Source organism: Paroedura picta, chromosome 5, assembly GCF_049243985.1.
Source record: "Paroedura picta isolate Pp20150507F chromosome 5, Ppicta_v3.0, whole genome shotgun sequence".
In the NCBI taxonomy this organism is placed as follows: Eukaryota; Metazoa; Chordata; class Lepidosauria; order Squamata; family Gekkonidae; genus Paroedura; species Paroedura picta.
The window spans coordinates 38,666,883-38,686,692 of NC_135373.1; the positions used below are offsets into that span (position 1 = coordinate 38,666,883).

The window sequence follows — 19,810 nt, forward strand, 5'->3', positions numbered from 1 at the left end:
CCTTCAGTCTCTGACCCTGGCATCTAATACTCAGAGCTATACTAAAGGTAAAGGTATCCCCTGTGCAATCACCGGGTCATATCTGACCCTTGAGGTGATGCCCTCCAGCATTTTCATGGCAGACTCAATATGGGGTGGTTTGCTAGTGCCTTCCCCAGTCATTACCGTTTACCCCCCAGCACCGACCTTGGAAGGATGGAAGGCTGAGTCAACCTTGAGTCAGCTGCTGGGATTGAACTCCCAACCTCATGGACAAACGGCTTCAGACAGCATTTCTGCCACTTACCACTCTGCGCCACAAGAGGCTCTCAGAGCTATACTAAAGGTAAAGGTAAAGGTATCCCCTGTGCAAGCACCGAGTCATGTCTGACCCTTGGGGTGACGCCCTCTAACGTTTTCATGGCAGACTCAATATGGGGTGGTTTGCCAGTGCCTTCCCCAGTCATTACCGTTTTACCCCCCAGCAGCAAGCTGGGTACTCATTTTACCGACCTCGGAAGGATGGAAGGCTGAGTCAACCTTGAGCCGGCTGCTGGGATCGAACTCCCAGCCTCATGGGCAAAGCTTTCAGACAGCTGCCTTACCACTCTGCGCCACAAGAGGCTCAAGAGCTATACTACCTGCCTCTAAATTTGGCAATTCCATTTAATTATAATATCTGACAGTCATTTTCCCTCCACTAAGAAAATATGCTTTGTGGGGGGCTTGTTCCCAACCCAATTACTAAACATATAAGAGAACATTACTGCAAAAACAGTATTCCAGAATTCTTCTCCGGTAACATTCCAACTGTAATAAAAGTGCAAGTCTTCACATTTTCCATTATAACTCCCCAAAGAAAAGTGCTAGAGATCTACTTTTTTCAAAAAGGAAGGATTAAATAGCTTGCACCAATAATTTATTATAATGCAATAGTGACTGGTAATTCCTGATTTTTTGGGGGGGGAGGATTATCAAAAGCCCTCTGATGAAGGGGGAAGAAATAGTGGCTGCAGCAGGCTGAGGCAATGAGACCATGAAAAGGCTGCATTGCCACCGCAAATGTTTCTACATTCCCCGGCAGTAACAAGAGCTGCACAAAGAATTATCTTAATGTGGAAGAAGCTTCTTGCTCAGCCCATCCTGCCTCACAAACGTGCTGTGAAAATAAAACGCAGGACTGTGAAACCTCAAATGCTGAGCAGCCGTGATGGTAGAGGCAGGAATGATTGCTTGAGTGCTTTCTGGGAAAGGGTCATTTTTTGCAAAATCAGCTTGTCCTTAGTATTCAGAGGAGACAGTGTCTAACCCCTTGCTGCAATTAAGTATACTGAAGTCAGCTGAGACGGATGCTCAGAGAGCAATATCATGTAATTTGCCATGCACAGCTGGGGAGGTAGGCCACAGGGTGATTTGCAAAGGAACAGAAATCTTGCTGCACATGCACCAAGGCCAAAGGCCTCCACCGTAAGGGACCCTTAAGTGTAGCAGACTCACTCATTGTATCTGAAGTGTGCATACACACAAAAGCTCATAACTTGAATAAAACTTTGTTGGTTTTAATGGTGCTCCTGGACTCAAAGTTCCTTCTGCTGTGCCAAACCAACACTGCTCCCCACTTGAATCAGACTGACTCCTGCTACACAGCATCTAGCATCAGCAACCAAGTATGGGTCAGCCCCACTCCCTCTTCCCAGACCTGCCATTGCACACATACTTTAAAAGTAGATTTTCGTGTTCTGCACAGGAAAATCCAACTACAAAAGCACACTGAAAGTGCCTTATCCTACACGTGCGTAATGAACGGTTCGCCCATGGAGGTGACAGAATCAACTGCGCAAGACAAATAAGCAGTGGAGTAAACTTTTGAATTTCTCTGTTTTATTTTACTTTTCTGGCGACGAGTCTTCCGCCTGCGCCTCGACACGGTAAAGTCGCCACCGCACGTGTGAACCAGGCCGCGCGCGTTCCCGTTCGCCTCACAGCTCGAGAGGCAAAATAAATAAAAACGGCACCCTCCCCCTTATCAGAACGACGCACGCGTCGCCCGAAAAGGATCCTCTGCCCGGCTGAACACGCGTCCTGGACGCCGCGCAGGCGCATCACCTACCACCCGTCCTGCCGGTCCTAATGACGCTTTCCAATCGGAACCCGGAGGGTGTCGCTCTCCTGATGCCATTGGAGGCGAAGTGCGGCCGGCGCTGGGCGGGACTGGAGCATCGGCCAATGGAGGGGCTCTGGGGGCGGGCTTCCCTGCGCATGCCTTTCCTCCGGGCTGGCCGCGGAAGGGGCGGCTGCGATGGCTCCGAGCGCGGAAGACGGCGGCAGCAGCAGCAGCGGCGAAGGGACCCTCGGCCGGGGGGTCCGCAAGGGCATCCGGGCTGTGCTGCTGGGGCCGCCCGGGGCTGGCAAGGGCACCCAGGTGAGGGGGGGAGCCTGGAGCAGCGGAGGCTACTTGGCTTCCTCCCATGCTAGGGGTGCCCGGGAGCCTGCGAACTTCGGCCCGCGTCTTCGCGCGGCCCGAGGAGCGTTCTCACGTGCAGGGGGGACACGATGCGGCTTCCCATTGGGTGCTCTTTGTGTTGAGGAAGAAGGTCAGCGCACTTGGTAGATTCCTGCGGGTAGCCTTGTTGGCCTGAAGCAGCACAGCAAATGTTGAGTCCGGTGGCGGCACTTTTAAGGTCAACTAAGATTAACCCGTGCGCGCGAAAGCTCACTCCTTGCATAAATCTGGGCTGGCCTTTAAAGGTGCCACCGGACTCACATTTTGTAGCGCGCGTAGTAGTGAAGTGGCAGAACTGCTGTCTTAGTTCGCTGGGCCGGTTTTAGAGTCTTAAGCCCCGGGGCCCTGGGAGCCTTCCGCAGTGCGGTCCTGCCGTCTGCGGCCCGTTTTGAAGGGAAGCAAATGGGAGAAGCTTCACAAAGTTATCCAGCTTACATGCCGCCTTTCCCCGAAGGCTCAGGGCGGCTTACAATGCGAACTTTACTTGGAAGGTATTGGGACTGAATAGGCCCCCATTTGGGGGAGGTGGGTGTTTTGTTTGTATTGTTTTTTTAGGTTGTTTCCTGCCTTGTGAACCAGGCCTGGTGCTGTTTTAGAATTGGTTGCACCTCCAGAGCATAAACACCTGGTATTGGTCGCCTTGTGCATCTCCTCTGCTTGTCCCGTGCAGCCCTTGTTATCTCAAGAGAAGAGGCAAGGCCTCAGCCTTGGTAATTCCATGCCACTTGGAATAGGGAGTCCTGGATAGTGCTGGGCTTTCTCAACAGATGTGCTTCTTGTGTGTGTGTGTATATGCGCACTCTGTGCTCTTTCTCCCACAAAGTAGTACTTATAGGTGCTGCATTCCCTGGGAGGACTGGCTGGCAGTACTGTGGCTGCTATGTGAAAGAAATGATTGGAGTAAAATATCTTCATGTATTTTCTTGCCCTATCCTGGGACCAGCTGTTTCACTTAAAAGCAAGCCTTCCAAATCACAAAGTGCCTTTGGGACAGGACTCTTTCCTTCTGTGCTTGCTCTGAGTAATTTCCATTCTGTACTGTTGCAAAGCAAACCCCTTGCCCTTTGTGCTGTCTTGGGTGAGGCATGGTGATGTATCTGAAGTAATCTCTCAAGTGGTTTTTAAAAAACCTTTCTTGCAAAACTGGCTTGGTGTAGTGGTTAGAAGTGTTGCCTTCTAATCTGGCAAGTTTGGTTTGATTCCATGCTCCCCCACATGCAGCCAGCTGGGTGACCTTGGGCTCTCCACAGCTCTGATAAAGCTGTTCTGATAGAGCAGTAATATCAGTGCTCTCTCAGCCTCACCTCCCTCACAGGGTGTCTGTTGTGGGGAGAGGAAAGGGAAGGTGATTGTAAGCCGCTTTGAGATTCCTTCAGGTAGAGAAAAGTGGCATATAAGAACCAACTCTTTTTTCTCATCAGAGAGAGAGATGCCTCAAGAAGCTGCCTCTTGCATCTCTGCATGAGTCACTGTTCTCAACGTCTCATAATAAATCCTAACAACATGTTTCAAGGGTTGGGAAGGATGCTGCTTTCTCTCTGTTGGAGAAGAGACATGTGAGGTTAAATGTTGGGCATCCTGGAACCATCTCTGCTTGCCCTTTCCTGCCTCTGTACTCTCCTCCTCCTCTTTCCCATTAACGGTCCTCCCTTTTCCCTTTGCCCCACAATTCCATCAGTTCTGGTTTGGGGCAGTAGTTTGTCTGTTTTTCTATACAGCACTTTGCACACAGGAGGCTGCGTCCTTTACTCAGCGAGCATCTTCAGTTGCAAGCTTTCTTCTGGAGAGTTCTATATCACTGAAATTTAGCTCACCTAATCTTGCAACTGGAATTCCAGATAATATTTTGTGCTATTTACAGGCTGGTCATGACGATCCTTTTCCCTCTTTTGGGAGGTGAATGTCTGCTGCAACCAAGCTTCTGCTGCCAGGAGAGGGCAGTGCTGACTTCACTGAGACTGTTTTTCATACTATGCATAATTTAATTGCTTAAGATATGATAGTAGCCATGCAGAGGAAAGCAAATGCAGACCACTTCTGCTCATCTCTTGGTCTGACAGCCAGCTTGGTGTAGTGCTTAGGAGTGCGGACTTCTAATTTGGTGAGCCGGGTTTGATTCCCTGCTCCTCATCTACATGCAGCCAACTGGGTGACCTTGGGCTTGCCACAAGCACTGAGAAAGCTGTTCTTGACTGAGCAGTAATATCAGGGCTCTCACCCACCTCACAGGGTGTCTGTTGAGGGGAGAGGAAAGGGAAGGTGACTGTAAGCCGCTTTGAGACTCCTTTGGGTAGAGAAAAGCGGCATATAAGAACCAACTCTCCTCTTCTTGTCTATGGTACTGGGGCCACTATTAGTAGGTTTTGACTTTGAAGGCCACAGTTATGATTGCTAACATAAATGGGAGTGAGTTAGAGAAATTCATAGCTGCTGACATACCTACCCTCTGTAATCTATGATGGTCAAGGGTGGGCTGGCTGTTTCACTGACAGAAAGTTCCTGGTGAACAGCAGTCAGGTAGAGCCAAGCCCTGGGTGCTCTGCATTTGCTGCAAAGGCCTCTTCTTGCAGACCTGAGCAATCATCCAATTATGAGGGTTGACTCACCTGAACCGTTGAAGCTGCCTTCTACTGAATCAAACCCTTGATCTGTCAATATCAGCCTCAGCTGCTTTGGATGGCTGTAGCTCTGCCCTGTCTCAGCTCTTTCACATCATCTGCTACCTCATCTTGTTAACTGGAGATGTCTAGGATTGAATTTAGGACCTTCCCATGCCATGCAGATGTTCCGTCACTGAGCCACAGTCCTTCTCCAATCTGTTCCTAGGGAATGCTGGTGCAGAGGGATGTGAGGGGTGAGCCAACATCCATCAATGGTATTGCTTATGTTTTTTTTTGTTGTGCAGGGACTGCTCAGCCTGGTTTGCTCTCCTGGACCATGCAAACGTCTTAGTCCACCCGTAATGATAAAGGAATGGAGCCTTCAGGGTGCCAGACATGATGAGGGACGGGTGGGCATGGGCTGGTGATTACATTCCATCCTTGTTGGCTTCCTAGAAACTGGCCTCTAATGGAGACGGTATACAAGACAGCGTAGTCTGGCCTTTCTTCTCTGTTCTTGGCTGTCTGCATCTCCTTCTCCTGGGACAGCGTAAGTGATGACTGCCTGCAGGGGAAGTGTTTGCTGGCCCTGTTGCTGTTATTGCGTTTCCACCAGTCGTTCTAAATTCTCAAGGAGCACTTGTGGGGTGAGGTCTGCTCCAGGAACTGTGTATGAAAATGGCCTGGCTTCACTTGTTTCTTTCTGCTCTGCTTATTCAGGCTCCCCGCCTTGCTGAAACATACTGTGTGTGTCACTTGGCCACGGGGGACATGCTGAGGGCCATGGTAGCCTCCGGTTCAGAGCTTGGGAAGAGGCTGAAGGAGACGATGGATGCTGGCAAGCTGGTAGGTACAGGCGGTTCCTGCTGGGAAGCCTTTCCCCTTTCCTAGATCTGTTGAGTACTTGCAGGCCTGCCCCCCCTTCTCCCCCCCCCCCACTCCTGCATCAAGTATATGGAGCATATGTAGTTCGCAACAATCAGATATTTTCCTGTTCCTAACATGTACCCTGGAATGGAAAATTACACCCAGATTGGCATGTGGGCAACGGCCGTAAAGTGTGGAACCTCATACTTACGTTCCGCTTGCCGCTCTGGTTGTGAATTTTGATGTGTGAAATGGTTTTGTGGAGCAGAATTTTGCATTTGCAGCATCTTTAATTTATTTTTAGAACTCCCTCCCCCTCCCTCCCCCCCTTCCCGCCTGCCTCTTCCTTCCATCAATCCTGTTTCATCGTTCTAGTTGGATTTGCTGCCTGCTGGAATGAATGGGGGAAGACAGCTTGCAACTGTGCAATGGGGGGGGGCATTTATTATCAGTTGCTGACAAAGGAGGAGACTTGGTTGCAAAGGGATCGTCCCTCTCTCCTAGGTACTGGTCGATGGCTTAAATATTTCCTTCTTCACCTGTATCTTAAATATTTCTGATGTGAAGGTTTTATGTTACATTTGTTTTTAGAGAAAGGAATGTTTTTATTTGTTATTCTCTTCCTCCCCCCCCCTTCCGATTTGGACTCGGAAAGCTGAAAGTTTAAAAGGGTTGGCCTCATAAAGGCCCTTTCTGCTTACACCCTGCTGCTTTTGTTGACCACTCTGGACTTTGAACAAATGGCTCCCTTTTGTCCCCCTGCAGCCACTGGGTGGCCTCCAGTGTGCAGTTGTCATTATTCAAGCAGGGATGTGATGGATCACGCAGCCTCCTGGTCGTGATATCTGCGGGCTAGGAAAGGCGGGGCCTCGGCAGAAACAGCTGCGGGGGCTAGATAAGGCTATTGTCCCCTAGAGCCAATAATCCACCTTGGCTAGATGCCTCACCCCTGCTCCTCCGGATGGGAGATAATGGGAATTCATGCCATGCTCAGGACATCTGCAGTGTTCTTCTGTATGTAAATTAATATAAGATGAATATGTTTGAAGTACTTGGGTAAAGTTCAGCAGGAGGCTGTTTTTCTGCCTCTAGCAGTGGACCGAATGCTTACTTAGGAGCACCCTATTCCTTATTCAGTCCGTGTCTTCTAGACCACGGTGCCCCTCAAGAGAGGAAGGCAGGTACATTGTAGAAGGTTGCTTACATAGCAAATAGGTTTGATTGCCAAGCACAGCTGCCCTGACACTACAGTAGTTCAGGAGCCAAATGTCAGGGAGAAATTGGTGTGGCCCTGGAGCGCTGGGCAAATGATGGATGCAGGGAGTTCTTGGCCCTTCCTGGTTGCTGGGCCTCTCATGTAGCAGTTCTCTCATGGTGGGTCAAGACTTGATGAAAGTGGAGAGTTTTATGGATGATCATGAGCCCAGGAGAGAGGAGGTAGAACAGGATAAGCTCAGAGCAGGGACTCTGGGAGACCAGATGGCTCATGTGGATTTGCTTTTGTATGTACGTTGGATGGCCACAAAATATACAAATGATAAAAAAGAAACATGAGACTTGCATGGAGTCAATAGCTGTGAGATTCTCATGTTTTTATGTTGCCCAGGGAGTCAGTCGGCAAGCAGACTCTGAAAACTAACATAAGCATAGAAGTGAGTCCTACTAAATGCTGTTTGACTGCTTTCTTAGTATCAGGCTTTAATTTGTAAGGATTTGCCGATTTGACATGGGGAGGAGGAGGGGCTTTATGTATTTTGCAAGGCCAGATTTACATTGCTGATGTAGGATTCTGTCTCAAGACACTTCTTTTTTATCTTTCCTTTTCCTACCTCCCCCCCAAAAAACCCCTGTAAGGTGAGCGATGAGATGGTGGTGGAGCTGATTGAGAAAAACCTGGAAACTCCTCCCTGCAGAAACGGCTTCCTTTTGGATGGCTTCCCCCGCACAGTGCGACAAGCAGAAATGGTGCGTAACTAACGTGGGTGTCTCTCAAACTCCCTCCTGGTGTTTGGGGATCGGTATCTAATATGTGCTGGTTTAAGCAAATCAAGTTAGGTCCTTATTGTCACTTTTAACTTTTGCATGTTTTTTTGCTTTCCTCTCTCTCATCTCCCCAAGAAGGCATCTACTGTGAGCGAGAGTCAGCTTGGTGTAGTGGTTAGAAGTGCAGCTGCATGTGCTCCTCCTCCATATGCAGCCAACTGGGTGATCCTGGGCTCGCCACAGCACTGATAAAGCTGTAATATCAGGGCTCTCTCAGTATCACCCACCTCACAGGGTGTCTGTTGTGGGGAGAGGAAAGGGAAGGTGAATGTAAGCTGCTTTGAAACTCCTTCAGATAGAGAAAAGTGGCATATAAGAACCAACTATTCTTCTATACCGTTTGTCTCCTTATGCCCCCCGCAGGGCTTTGTGAATATGAATTTTCTGGTTATCTCAGGCCTCCGGGAGACACGCTTGGCCCCAACCAGGGCCAGGGCTTTTTTGGTCCTGGCCCCAGCCTTGGTGGAATGAGTGCCCGAAAGAGCTGAGGGCCCTGACAGACCTGTCAACGTTCTGCAGGACCTGCAAGACAGAGCTCTTCCACCAGGCGTATGGTTGAGGCTGGGCCAGGAAGATCGGGTCCCTCCCCGTATAAGCCCTGTAGAGGCATTGGCCTTGGCCAGCTGGGCTTAGGTGCCTCTCCCAGAGACGATGGTGGACTACTGGGGACCAGTACAGTCTGGTGTCATCAGCTGTGGACGTGGTGGGGAGAGGGAAACAAATTAGTTTGTTGGCCATGAGGATTGTTGATAGTTGTTTTTTATGGAATTTTCATCATTTTTAATTGTAAACCACCATGAGCTGGCCAAGTCTGGGAGTGGCGGTCAATAAATACAAGCCCAAATAAATAATGTTCTGCAGCCATGCTGTCCAAGTGATTGCAGTGGCACAGTAGAGGAGGGCACCAATGCGCTACAGGGGCTTGACTCACTCTGTGCCCGCAGTTGCACAAGGAGTGATTGGCATGTTCACCTGGGGCAGCTTGATCCAAACCAAGCCCTTTTGCTGGTGATGCAGGGGCTTGCCTTGGAGCAAACTGATAGTAGTGCCAGCCTGGGAGGGAATGGGTGCCCCTGGCTTTGGGTGACACAGTCTGCCCTGAATTAGACAGCATGTCTTTTTTCAAAGGCCCCTTTACTCAGCAAGGAAATTTTGGATAGCCTTTGCTTTCTTTTTTTTTCTTGGAAGGAGAAGTGATACAGAGTGGAAATTATGGTAATGCCACAAGCTTTAAAACAGAGCTCTTCCACCAGGTCTGTGGTTGAGGCTGTGGTTGGCGAGGTAGATCTATCGCCCCCCCCCCCCCGGGGGTTTGAACTGTACATCGTTCCTTCACCATTTTCTCCACCGCCTTCGGCAGTAGGGGTGGGAGTGGGATATTTTTCCACCATGTTGAGGTTTTTTTAATGTCTTTTAATGGGAGTTTTAATGGGGTTTTAAGACTATTGGTACCTGCCATGAGCCTGCTAGGGAGTGTCGGATGATGATGATGATGATGATGATGATGATGATGAGCACTGTGAGTGGTTCAGGCAAGACGTTTTCCTGCTGGTGTCCATTTGGGACTCTGTGGATGTACAAAGTGCAAGTTCTGAGCCGAGTGTTCTCACATGTGTGGCAATTGGGCAATTAAGTGTTCTCACATGTGTGGCAACCTTTTTCCTTTGCTGTCAAATCACAGTTTACTTAGGGCAACCTGTGCAGTTTTCAAGGCAAGAGATGCTCAGAGGTGGTCTGCCACTGCCTGTCTTCATCTCTTAACCCTGATAATCCTTGGTAGTCTCCCAAGTCCTGACCAGTGCCAGTCCTGCTTAGCTTCTAAGCTCTGATCAGGTCAGGGTACCCTGGACCATTCAAGTCGTAGCTGTGTTCCCCTACTGAATTTCTCAGGCTGAGCAGCCTAGCTTGAGCTGTAATAAAATGCCTCTTCCCTCCCTCTTGAAATGTTAACAGCTTGATGAGCTCATGGAGAAAAGGAAAGAGCATCTAGATTCCGTCATTGAATTCAGCATTGCTGACTCCTTACTCATCCGGAGGATTACAGGACGGTAAGAACTGCTTTCTGCAGGGAAATAAGTGTTTTTAGTTCTTCTGGGTGGCTCAGGGCAAGCCCAAATATGAAGGTTCCAAGGGGAGCCATGTTGATCTGTAGCAGGGATGTCTAGTGGGAAAGACAAAACAAAATCAGAATCCAGTGGCACCTTTAAGACCAACAAAGATTAATTCAAGCCGTGAGCTTTCGAGTGCAAGCACTCTTCCTCAGACTATGAACTGAGGAGAAGTGCTTGCACTCAAAAGCTCACGCCTTGAATAAATCTTTGTTGGTCTTAAAGGTGCCACTGGACTCTGATTTTGTTTTGTTCTGCTTCAGACCAACACGGCTACCCACTTGAATCTATCTAGTGGGGCAAAGTTTGACACTTTTTGGTTTTGAATTTTCCTGATTTGGTACGACTCAAATCAAGCAAATCACAGATTCGGTTTATCAATATGAGTTTGATCGATTCAGGAAACTTGAACCAATTTGGTCCAATCAGCTGCCAGACAGCTGATCCAGCTGGGTGAGAAGCCTTGCAGGGATCAGCTGTTTGGTGGGCTGAGGAGGGCAACCCCCTCAGTCCAACACAGCTAATCCCCAGAAAGAAGTGGCTCTGGAAACATTTAAATGGACCTAGGGAAGGGTAGCACTTCCCACACAGTCTGGGCTGAGCAGGGCAGGCAGATAAGAGGCTTGGGTCTGCTGAATCAACACCAGCATGGTTGGGGAGCCCAGGAGTGGAGCTGATAAGCCAGGTCTGCACCCAACCCCCCCCTCCCCCCTCCCAGTCTGTAGCAGGCCCCAGCAGCATAGAGGAGACCAGGGGCAGGACTGACAAGTCAGCTTTGTACACACCCCATCCCAGCTTCCAGCCAGCTCCAACAGGATAAGGGAGAAAGACTCCGCCAAACATCTGACTGAGGATCAGCTGTTTGGCAGGGTCTTTGATTGTTTCCCCTACCATCACCCAGGACCCCTCTGAAGCTGCAAAGAGAGGGCTCAGATGGGTCTGCAGGGGCAAAAGACCCCACCAAGGAGCTGATCCTGTACTGGAAGGGGAGGTATTGCCTCTTCCCTCCCCCTGCTCAGAGCCCAGTGAACAGCTTAGGATCAGCTTTTTGTCAGGATCTACTCTGGGTGGGTGGGGGATCAGTTTGGCAAGTCTTTCTCCCCCATAGACCCTTCTTCAGAAGAATCGGGGGGGGGGAGACATTTAAAGACCCTGCCGAACAGCTGATCTTCAATCAGTCTGATCTCAATCAGTCAAGTCACAAATCAGCTGAATCAAGCCAATCTCTGATTTAGCTGGTTTAAACTGATGGGAATGTTAAACAACTTTGATTTAGGTATTGTCAGGCTTATTTGGGCTGAATCACCCATTTCTAGCCTGCTGTGGCTAAATAAATCAGTGGCACCTAGAGAACTTACTCTGTGGGTCAGAGGTGGCTTTTTCAGATGCATAGGATTGTGAATCCACCAGGACCATCCTCAACTAGACTTTACCTTTTTACTGTTTTACAAGACCTGGAAGTATCCCGCACTCGTACTGAATGAACTGGCTGCCCTTTACACTGGACTTCATTTTGAACTGGCCCCTTTTAATAACATATCTCATTTATTCACTCCTTGCTTTTGTGTATATAAGTTGGGGTCAGATAGTTATACTCCTGCATATCTGCAAAAAAGTGAATTCTGACTCCTAAAAGCTTGGACTGGAATAAATGTGCCCTGGTCTTCTGTGGACATGTTACTTTTAATTGGGGCTGCAGCCGCCTTTATGACCCCTCTGCCCTCTGTGACTCCTGCCATCTCATGGGGATTCTCTAGTTAAGGCTGATACTTTTGGAACTGAGCAAAGGCTAAAGCTGCTTGGATGAATCCAGCTCTGAAGAAATAACTAGAACTGCAATACCCTTTGCTGTCATCTGTTTCAGGTTGATCCATCCGGCAAGTGGCCGCTCATATCATGAGGAATTCAGTCCTCCTAAAGTCCACATGAAGGATGATGTAGGTGTACTTCAAACGAAGGGGTTTTCTTCTGATTACCTTTTATTGTTCTAAACCTCTGTGGTATTTTCAAAAGGCTGGTCGCAATTTATGCAGATATCATCTTAAATCGGCTTTCTTCTGTGGGTACTTCACTGTTAATCGGTGTGACCTGGCTCAGTTGCTCCAAATCTAAATGTATTGGATGCCCATGGAATTCCCAGTGACAGACTTTTAGCATGCCATTTCCAGGAAGGGAACGCTGATGCAGACTATTTGGCTGAAATCATGATCATAGGCAGAGCTGGGTTTTGTGGGGTGGTTCGCTGCTTATTGAGAGTCTCTGCTTTCACCTTTTATAAAACAAAAACAAAACTGCAGCCTCTGGGGCTTTACAGCTGTGCTTAGAAGCATGCTGAAGTTTCAGAAGTCCGGGGGTCTTCCAGATTTCCAGAACTTAAAGCTTCACTGTCCTAAATAACTTTCTGCCTTTGTACATAACAAACAAAGCCAGACTCAACAAGACGCTTTAGAATAATACAGGCAGCAGAATTTGAATACACAGTCTGTTTTGTAGGTCCCCTTAGCAAAGGTGCAAGGGATTCTGGGATACAGCTGTTGCTCCAAACAGCTGGTTTCCACCCTTCACTAAACATCTTCAACTAGTTCCCATCTGGGTTGGAGTAGCACTTGAGCCTTCCTTAGAGTCACTCCTACAAAACTGGACGTTGCCAACATCAAAAGTTGGAATAATTTCTTAGATGCCTGATTCTTTTAACTCTGAGCTCTCCTAGTGGCCTGAAGCTTAGGGTATCCCAGCTCAAGAGGGAAGCTGTTCTGCCCAGACTCTTTCTTCATCTGCACTTGTTCTCACCAGGTCACCGGAGAGCCCCTAATCCGCCGCTCGGATGACAACGAAACGGCTTTGAAAACTCGGCTGAAGTCATACCACACCCAAACCACACCGCTGGTTGACTATTACACCCGACGTGGGATCCACAAGGCGGTGGATGCATCCCAGACCCCTGACGTGGTGTTTGCTAGCATCTTGGCAGCTTTCTCGAAAGCCACATGTAAAGACCTGGTCATGTTTGTTTAGGACTCTTCTTGTGTCTGGTCTGCCTTCTTCTCCTTTCCTGTCTTCTTGGGCCAGCAAGAGGGAAGAGAGTAGGAGAGGCTGCAGTGCATCTTGAGAGGAAGGTTCTTCAAAGTGTCCATTAAACAAGACCTTGACTCTCTGACTTGTCTGTCTCTCTGTGTATGTATACATATATATTTTTCATGTATAGAATTGCTCTTGGAGCATGCACATGGGTCTCCTGCAGGGGGTGCAGTGGAGTAGCGCATCAGCTCCTGGGCCTAGAAGCTGGCTGTCTCCCTGCAAGTCAAAAGGGAAAGTGTTCCAGAGATGCAGCTAAACAGGAAAGAAACTGCTGCTGTTTCTTTTGTTCCACCTACGTATTGGGTTGTTTGGTGCAATGTTCGTAGGAGGGCTGAAGGTCACTGATCAGCAGCGGTGGAAAGGAAGGAGAGCATGCTAGCCAGCTGCTCCTGCACTGTAACTACAGGAAATGAAATATATTGTTGGCTTGGAGTTAGCACAAAGATGTTCAAGGTGTTTGCCTCTTCTGAAGAGAGGGTTTGAATGCCTGGGTGCATGCCTCGTTTTTGTCTGGGCTGAGCCAATGGGAAGCTAATGCATCATTGGATACACCCAGGGCAGTATGCCCTTGTACTTATACATTATTTTGTTGAACCACAGAATGCTGGTGGCTTGCACTGGATTTTAAGCCTCTTGGTATCTGTCTTATTTCTAGCTCTTGTGGCCATGTAGAAGCAGAATGGTTAGTGAAGAGGTTCTTTTGGGGGGGGGGTCCTCATGCTTCTCAAGGCTAGCAAGAGCAGAATATAGAAAGTAGAGCTGCCGAACAGCTTGCAAGATGGGCAGTTCTGTGCCGCTTACTCCGGTAGCAGAATGTAGATTTTTATTGCCCTGGAGTTTGATTTTCTGTTTCCTTAATATGTTAACATACCAAATCTGTTGCAGGAGCCAGCAAAAAGAAGGGATAGTTGGGTGAGAATATAGACTTCTAAAAGGCAGAATTGTGACCATGTGACTGCAACATGGGCTAAAGCCCCAAGGCAAATCAGTAGAATTCCGTTGTGTGTCTTGCCTCAGATGGCTTTGGTGACACCACGGTGCCAAGTTGGGTTGTGCTTACTCAGGAGGAATTGGAGGGCTACGTCACCAGAAAGCCCAGCTGTACTTCAGCCTATTTTCTGGGAATGTTGATTTGCTTTGGGAGTTGACCTGGTTAGGAAAAAGGTCAATTCCTAGCCTTTAACTGGGCAGGAAGATACTGGAACCTTGTCCTTTCTGTAGCCTTACCTGCAATAAAGATCCTGCCAGAACTCAAAGCAGCCTGATTTATCTTCCTGAGATGTCAGACTTGTCTTTGAGATTTCCCGGAGAGATCCTTGAGTGTCTGAAGCCATGCAGTCGTGACAGCAGATATAATTTCCGGTTCTATTGCCGTTGCTTGCCAGCCCCTGCAAGTCTTGGCTTGCCATAGATATTAACATTCTTCTTGCTAAGGCTCCATACAGGCTCAAGTTCTGGCCTGGATAAGAAGACTTTGCAGATCATGGAAGTGCCTGTTGGCCCCATTCAGTCTCTCTGTCTGGCTCTTTTCTGTGCTTTGCTAGCTGGGTAGATCAGGCCCAGAAAAGCATAAGAGTTGTAAACAGGTGTTCTTCAGTCTGTTCTCGTGTCTATGTGTCTGTTGCCTCTGCCTGCTCCTTTTACTCCATTGTTTTCTTAAGTCAATTTTGCTTCTGGGTGACTTTTGAGTGAGCCACTCTCATCTTTGAAGGCCTTGTGGGAGGCTGAAAGAGTCTACTTCCAAGCTGTGGATGTAGGAAAATGGGCTGCTCAGGAAACAACAAAGTACAAACCCGTTAGTTATTGAGTTGTGGAGCATCTTGCTGCTTAAAGGGTGCCCATGCATTTGTGGTTGAAGTTGTTGTAGGAAAATGATAAACGCTAACCAACTTCCGAGGCAACAGGCTCACCCATTGGGAGTGACCTTCCAACCCTATTCCATTAAAACATTTGCTTGACTAGCATCCCTCCACCCATCGCTCCAGAGCCAGTGGGTGATTGTCAGCCGTTAGGCAGAACAGAACCTGCTTAAAGCCTCGTGCTTTGTATGTTTACAGAAAAGAGGCCCACATCACAGAGTTGGTGCCACAAGGTCCCTGCAACTGGTTCTCATTTACATTTTGCAACAGGTTCTCATTTACATTTGGCCTAATCGCTTTTCTCCTACATCAGCCAAGCCAGCAAGGAAATCAAGATGCTGAGTCTGGGGTTGCAAATTGTGTCTCTTCCAGGGAGACAGTATAAATTGGGCTTGCAAGTTACTAGTCCATAGAGAATTGCTCCTCTTGCCTTTAAGGCACCGCTGATATTTGTGAGTTCAGGATTATTCTTGATCCTTGGAGCGATAACAGTTTCTTGTCTCCACTAGGAGAATATCTGCCGATCTGCCAAACAAGGGCATGCTGTAATCAAGGCCTCATAAGTTTTATTACATAAGCTAAGAAAATGCCTGTGATTGAAGTAAAGGGTCCATCTAGCCCAGAGTTCTGTCTCCAGCATTAGCCAGACAATTCTTCCAGTCAGAATTCCCTTTATTGCTGGCTCTGTTGTATTTCTGCCTGTCTTTGGTGGGTTTTTTTAGGTTTCTTTTATTTTTGTCTTCATTTCATTTCAGCTGAATGAATCCAGGCAGTCAACAGGACGAGACACCATCGAGTGCTGCATGCGCCATCACCCCATTCCCTTTGCCCATGGGACCAGGGGTGGGACAGCAGGGCTTCTTTAAAGGGTGAAGGTTTTACAGAGTTGGGAAAGCGAAAACTTCTGCAAAGGGGAAGGGGGGCAATGGAATCATGTTCAAGAAGAGTGTCTATCTTGAAGAAACCAATGTCTTGGGAGGATACTTAACCACGTGTTAAAACTCGTTTGGGAAGGATGGTCTTTGTAGCCTTGAAACACGAGTGCTGATTGGAGATTGTGCAACTTGGCAGCACCCACTGGCTTTCCCTTGGTAATGTAGATCAGCTGTTCTCAACGGGGGTCATGTGACCCCCTGAGGGGCCCTGGCACATCTGAAGGGGGCCACAGACTGAAAAATGTGAAAAGGGGAGCCCACAGGGTTTATGGGGGTAATAGAGCCAATTAAATACTCTTTCTGTCATGTATGACAACATTAATTGCTAGAAAGGTTTACTTCGTCAAGGGAAAGAAAAAGAAATGATGGAATTTGTTCCTTCGTGTATGCTTGAATTAATACATGCAAGGGGAAAAAAGGAATGCACATGCTTCTCTTGATCAGATGTTCCAGAAATCTCTTTTGCATATATATAAAACAAGGTACGTTGAGTATAGTTAGTTCACTCTTAAATTAGGCCTTTTTTAGCCTGGCTCATTGTGCAAACTGCCAGCCTACTGCAGGGACACTGTGGGAGCTGAGAAGAGCTCCTAAAAGGGCTGTGTGCAAAAAAAAAAAGGTTGGGAATGGCTGATTTAGGTGACTTGAAAAGTTTGCTTCAATTGTGTTGCAACAGTTCTCAAACATTCAGCTGGATTAAGTGTTGCCTCAAGTTTAGAGTATCCTGTGTGGTTTTGCCACTCTGGCCTTGCTTCCATCCATTCAAACTGTTGAAGGCAAGTAACTGTTGCAACTCTGTTGCATGACTGTGGTTGACACTCCAGGTACCCAAGATGCCAGAGCACTGACTGGTGCAGAAAGATGCACTCACCTGAAGGGATGTGAGATCTCACTCATTCTAAAAACCACTCTGGGTGTCCCTTTATGGCAGTGGTTCTCAACCTTCCTAATGTCCACGACCCTTTATTAAAGTTCCTCATGTTGTGGTGACCCCTGGCAAGTGTTGTTTCATAGAAATTAAACCGAAACTGACCAATGGTGTGAAGATCCATTATTCATGATTGTATATAAATTGGTGGGCACCTTCAGGGGGAGTGGCAACAGTGGTGCCCCCCCCCCCGCCAAGCTGCTTGCCCTGTGAAAGGGTCATGCAAACCCTATAGGGGCCCTGGCCCCCAGGCTGAGAACCACTGCTTTATGGCATATTTTTTACACCAGGGTTGGCTGTTCCTACTTTTGGAAGTTTGGGGAAAACTTATTCTACTGGAGCACTTTCCCTTTACTTTCCTGACAGTAGGAATTCAGCAACTGGCATCTAAAATATCTTTGTTTTGGCTGTGGTGCTACCTTCCTTCCTACTCGACTATTATCCCTTCCAGCACTGAAGCACAAAACCAAAAAAAAAAGTGTCCTTCCTCTTGGTGATTAGCTGTACCCTACAACTGTTCCCGTCTCCCATTAAGACCATGTGCTGCCTTAATAAAATGGATGCAAATGTGTACCTTGAGCAGTCTCTGTGTATATGCCTAGGAGGAGGGAAGGATAACAGCCAGGTAGCAGAAGGGGCCCTTTGTGCCTTAATTCATGTTAGGCAGAGTACTCACAGTGGTGTCTCATAAAATAACTTGTCCTTGAGATCTGAATGAAAGAACAAATGTCTCTAGAGAGAACCTAGAAAAGCAGGTGATGTTCTTATTTGTGGTTTTGGAGACTGCAGCTGGGGAAGGTGTCATCGGTTCTCAAGTACCTTCTGCTTTTTAAAAATTGTATTCAGCAGTTAGCTGACCGCCTTGGCAGATCTGCAGGAATTCGTGATTTGCTTGTGTTAACATTGTATAATTAGTGCTTAATAAGGTCCAAGACTTGGCTCCAGCACCGAGTATGGCTCAGGGCAGCCCAATCTTCTAAGCTCATGGAAGCTAAGCAGGGTCAGACCTAATTTGTATTCAGACGAGAGACCACCAAGGAAATGTAGGAATGTGATGCAGAGGCAGGCAAATGGCAAGGCTACCTCTGTTACTCTTGCTGTGAAAATCCTGCAGGGGTCACCCTCATCATCAGGCCCTTCCCACCAGCAACACTAAACTCTTCCTTCTGCATCAAGATTGCAGTGTAGTACAATACCTGACCCACTGCCCCAGGAAGTCTTCAAATAAAATCTCTCTTTGGCTTGGCCAGTCCTTGGTCCAAGCTGCCATTCGGTCTGCCTCAAACACCCACGCACCCATCTGCTATCAGGATAATTCTAGCATGGTCTCTCAGAGGTGGTTTAAGGATTGTTCAGACAGAGATGCAAAGGGCCCTGAATGCTCTGCTGTGTGGTCAACATTGCATTCTCCGGCTTCATTTTTCTGTTCACCAAATCCCTGAATATGAACCTGTGTAAATGGGGAGGGGGAATTCCACCCCTCCCACTGGAGCTCCCACAATGATGCAGTGTTTTGTCTTTGTGTTACTCAATGCGTGCTTGAGGTCACCAAGTGCTGCCTATCGTGCTAATATTTGAAGGCTGTCCTTGTGGTGACCCAGCAAAAAACTTTGGCATAGCCCTGCATTGTCGGCACAGTTGTGAAGGCAAGTTGCCTTTGCTGCAATTTTTGCTGTGGGAGGGGGGAGGACACTCACACTATTCATGGATTGCCACTCTGACCTTGCTGCTTATCTTTCCATGGTCTGATTTCTCTTTGGGGAGCAAATGGGATGGTAGGGAAACAGGAGCATTCTCTTCAGAGCAGACCTGCTATACCCTGGCACCTGTTGCTTTCCAGGAGCTCCCCTTTGGAACGTACCCCAGGGGGCTCAGTCATGTGATGCATGCTGTCCCAGTCTGCATTCCACTTAGGTGTTTCTTAGAATCACTGAATAAATATCCAAAAGTTAACCCACCTGCATTTCATGAGGTTCATTGCTCCATATCTGGCCCAGGTGATATTAAAGTCTGTAGATGCCAGAATAGAGCCGTGGAAACAAGATAGTGCACACACTAGGTTGGGAAGGGATCTCTCTTACTCTGAGCTTTAGAGCAGGGGTAGTCAACCTGTGGTCCTCCAGATGTCCATGGGCTACAATTCCCATCAGCCCCTGCCAGCGTTTGCTACCCCTGGTTGACTACCCCTGCTTAAGAGCCCTTTAGAAAATGGTAAAACCACTCCAAAAGCTTACCATTCTCATCTCGCTGTCTGTAGTAGAGGAGAGCTCCATCATCAACTGGCTTATTTTATGGATTGGACAGGCCATTAATTGGAAATTTAGTCCCAGAGTGGGGCAAAACATGGCTTGTCCTGTGACATTTTTTACAAGTTGACACTGAAAAACCACCTGCTTTCTCCCAGATTAAATGTCCCTGTCTTTTTATCATAAGCTGCTTTATAGGTTGCCTTTTTTCAAGCTCTTGAGCAACTTGTGAGTTTAGGATTTAATCAACAAATGTTGATCCTTATCAAAACGAAAAGCTGTTTTGATGTTTTAATGCTCTGTTTCATCAGGACCAAAATATTATTTAAAAATGCACTTCTAGTTCCTTTTCTCAAAGCTTGCCCCCTGCAAACTAATCCCCCTGATCTCTTTGTTAATTTAAAGTATTAATCGAGGCGTGTAATTTGGGGAGAGGGGAAACATTTTGCAATATTTCTCATCATTTATGCTGTCCCCCCCTCACTGACTTTCCAATTTATTCTTTTATTTAATTTTTTTACAACCTGCATTTCTCACCAAGTCTTGAGAAAGGATTACATAGCGTAAGTCAAATACAATCAAAAGAGGATTCTTCATCTTGCAATATTCCTGGCTGGTTGGCTCCTGGGTCTTCACCTCAATGTAACACTTTTTGCATTTCTCC

At 47.7% G+C, this 19,810-nt stretch overlaps 1 protein-coding gene across 2 annotated transcripts; it reads left to right on the top strand.

Annotated features, from left to right (window-relative positions):
* Window positions 1-2,212: 2,212 nt before the first annotated feature.
* Window positions 2,213-17,471, top strand: AK2 (adenylate kinase 2). Of its 2 annotated transcripts, XM_077337358.1 has the most exons (7): window positions 2,213-2,401; window positions 5,803-5,928; window positions 7,804-7,914; window positions 9,946-10,040; window positions 11,965-12,037; window positions 12,894-13,089; window positions 15,793-17,471. In XM_077337358.1, exons 1-7 carry the CDS (start codon window positions 2,279-2,281, stop codon window positions 15,798-15,800), a joined length of 732 nt encoding a protein of 243 aa, XP_077193473.1. In that variant the 5' UTR covers window positions 2,213-2,278; the 3' UTR covers window positions 15,801-17,471. The 2 variants fall into 2 exon arrangements, with proteins under 2 accessions (XP_077193473.1, XP_077193472.1); XM_077337357.1 differs by lacking the exon at window positions 15,793-17,471 and having other exon boundaries at window positions 12,894-13,257.
* Window positions 17,472-19,810: the final 2,339 nt, after the last annotated feature.

What these genes read in the sequence shown, in the direction of transcription:
- AK2 (XM_077337357.1), top strand. Translation starts at nt 2,279, where the DNA reads ATGGCTCCGAGCGCGGAAGACGGCGGCAGCAGCAGCAGCGGCGAAGGG. An exon ending in CAGTGCGACAAGCAGAAATG is followed by an intron (nt 7,915 to 9,945) that starts GTGCGTAACTAA and finishes AAATGTTAACAG; the next exon opens with CTTGATGAGCTCATGGAGAA. An exon ending in ATCCGGAGGATTACAGGACG is followed by an intron (nt 10,041 to 11,964) that starts GTAAGAACTGCT and finishes CATCTGTTTCAG; the next exon opens with GTTGATCCATCCGGCAAGTG.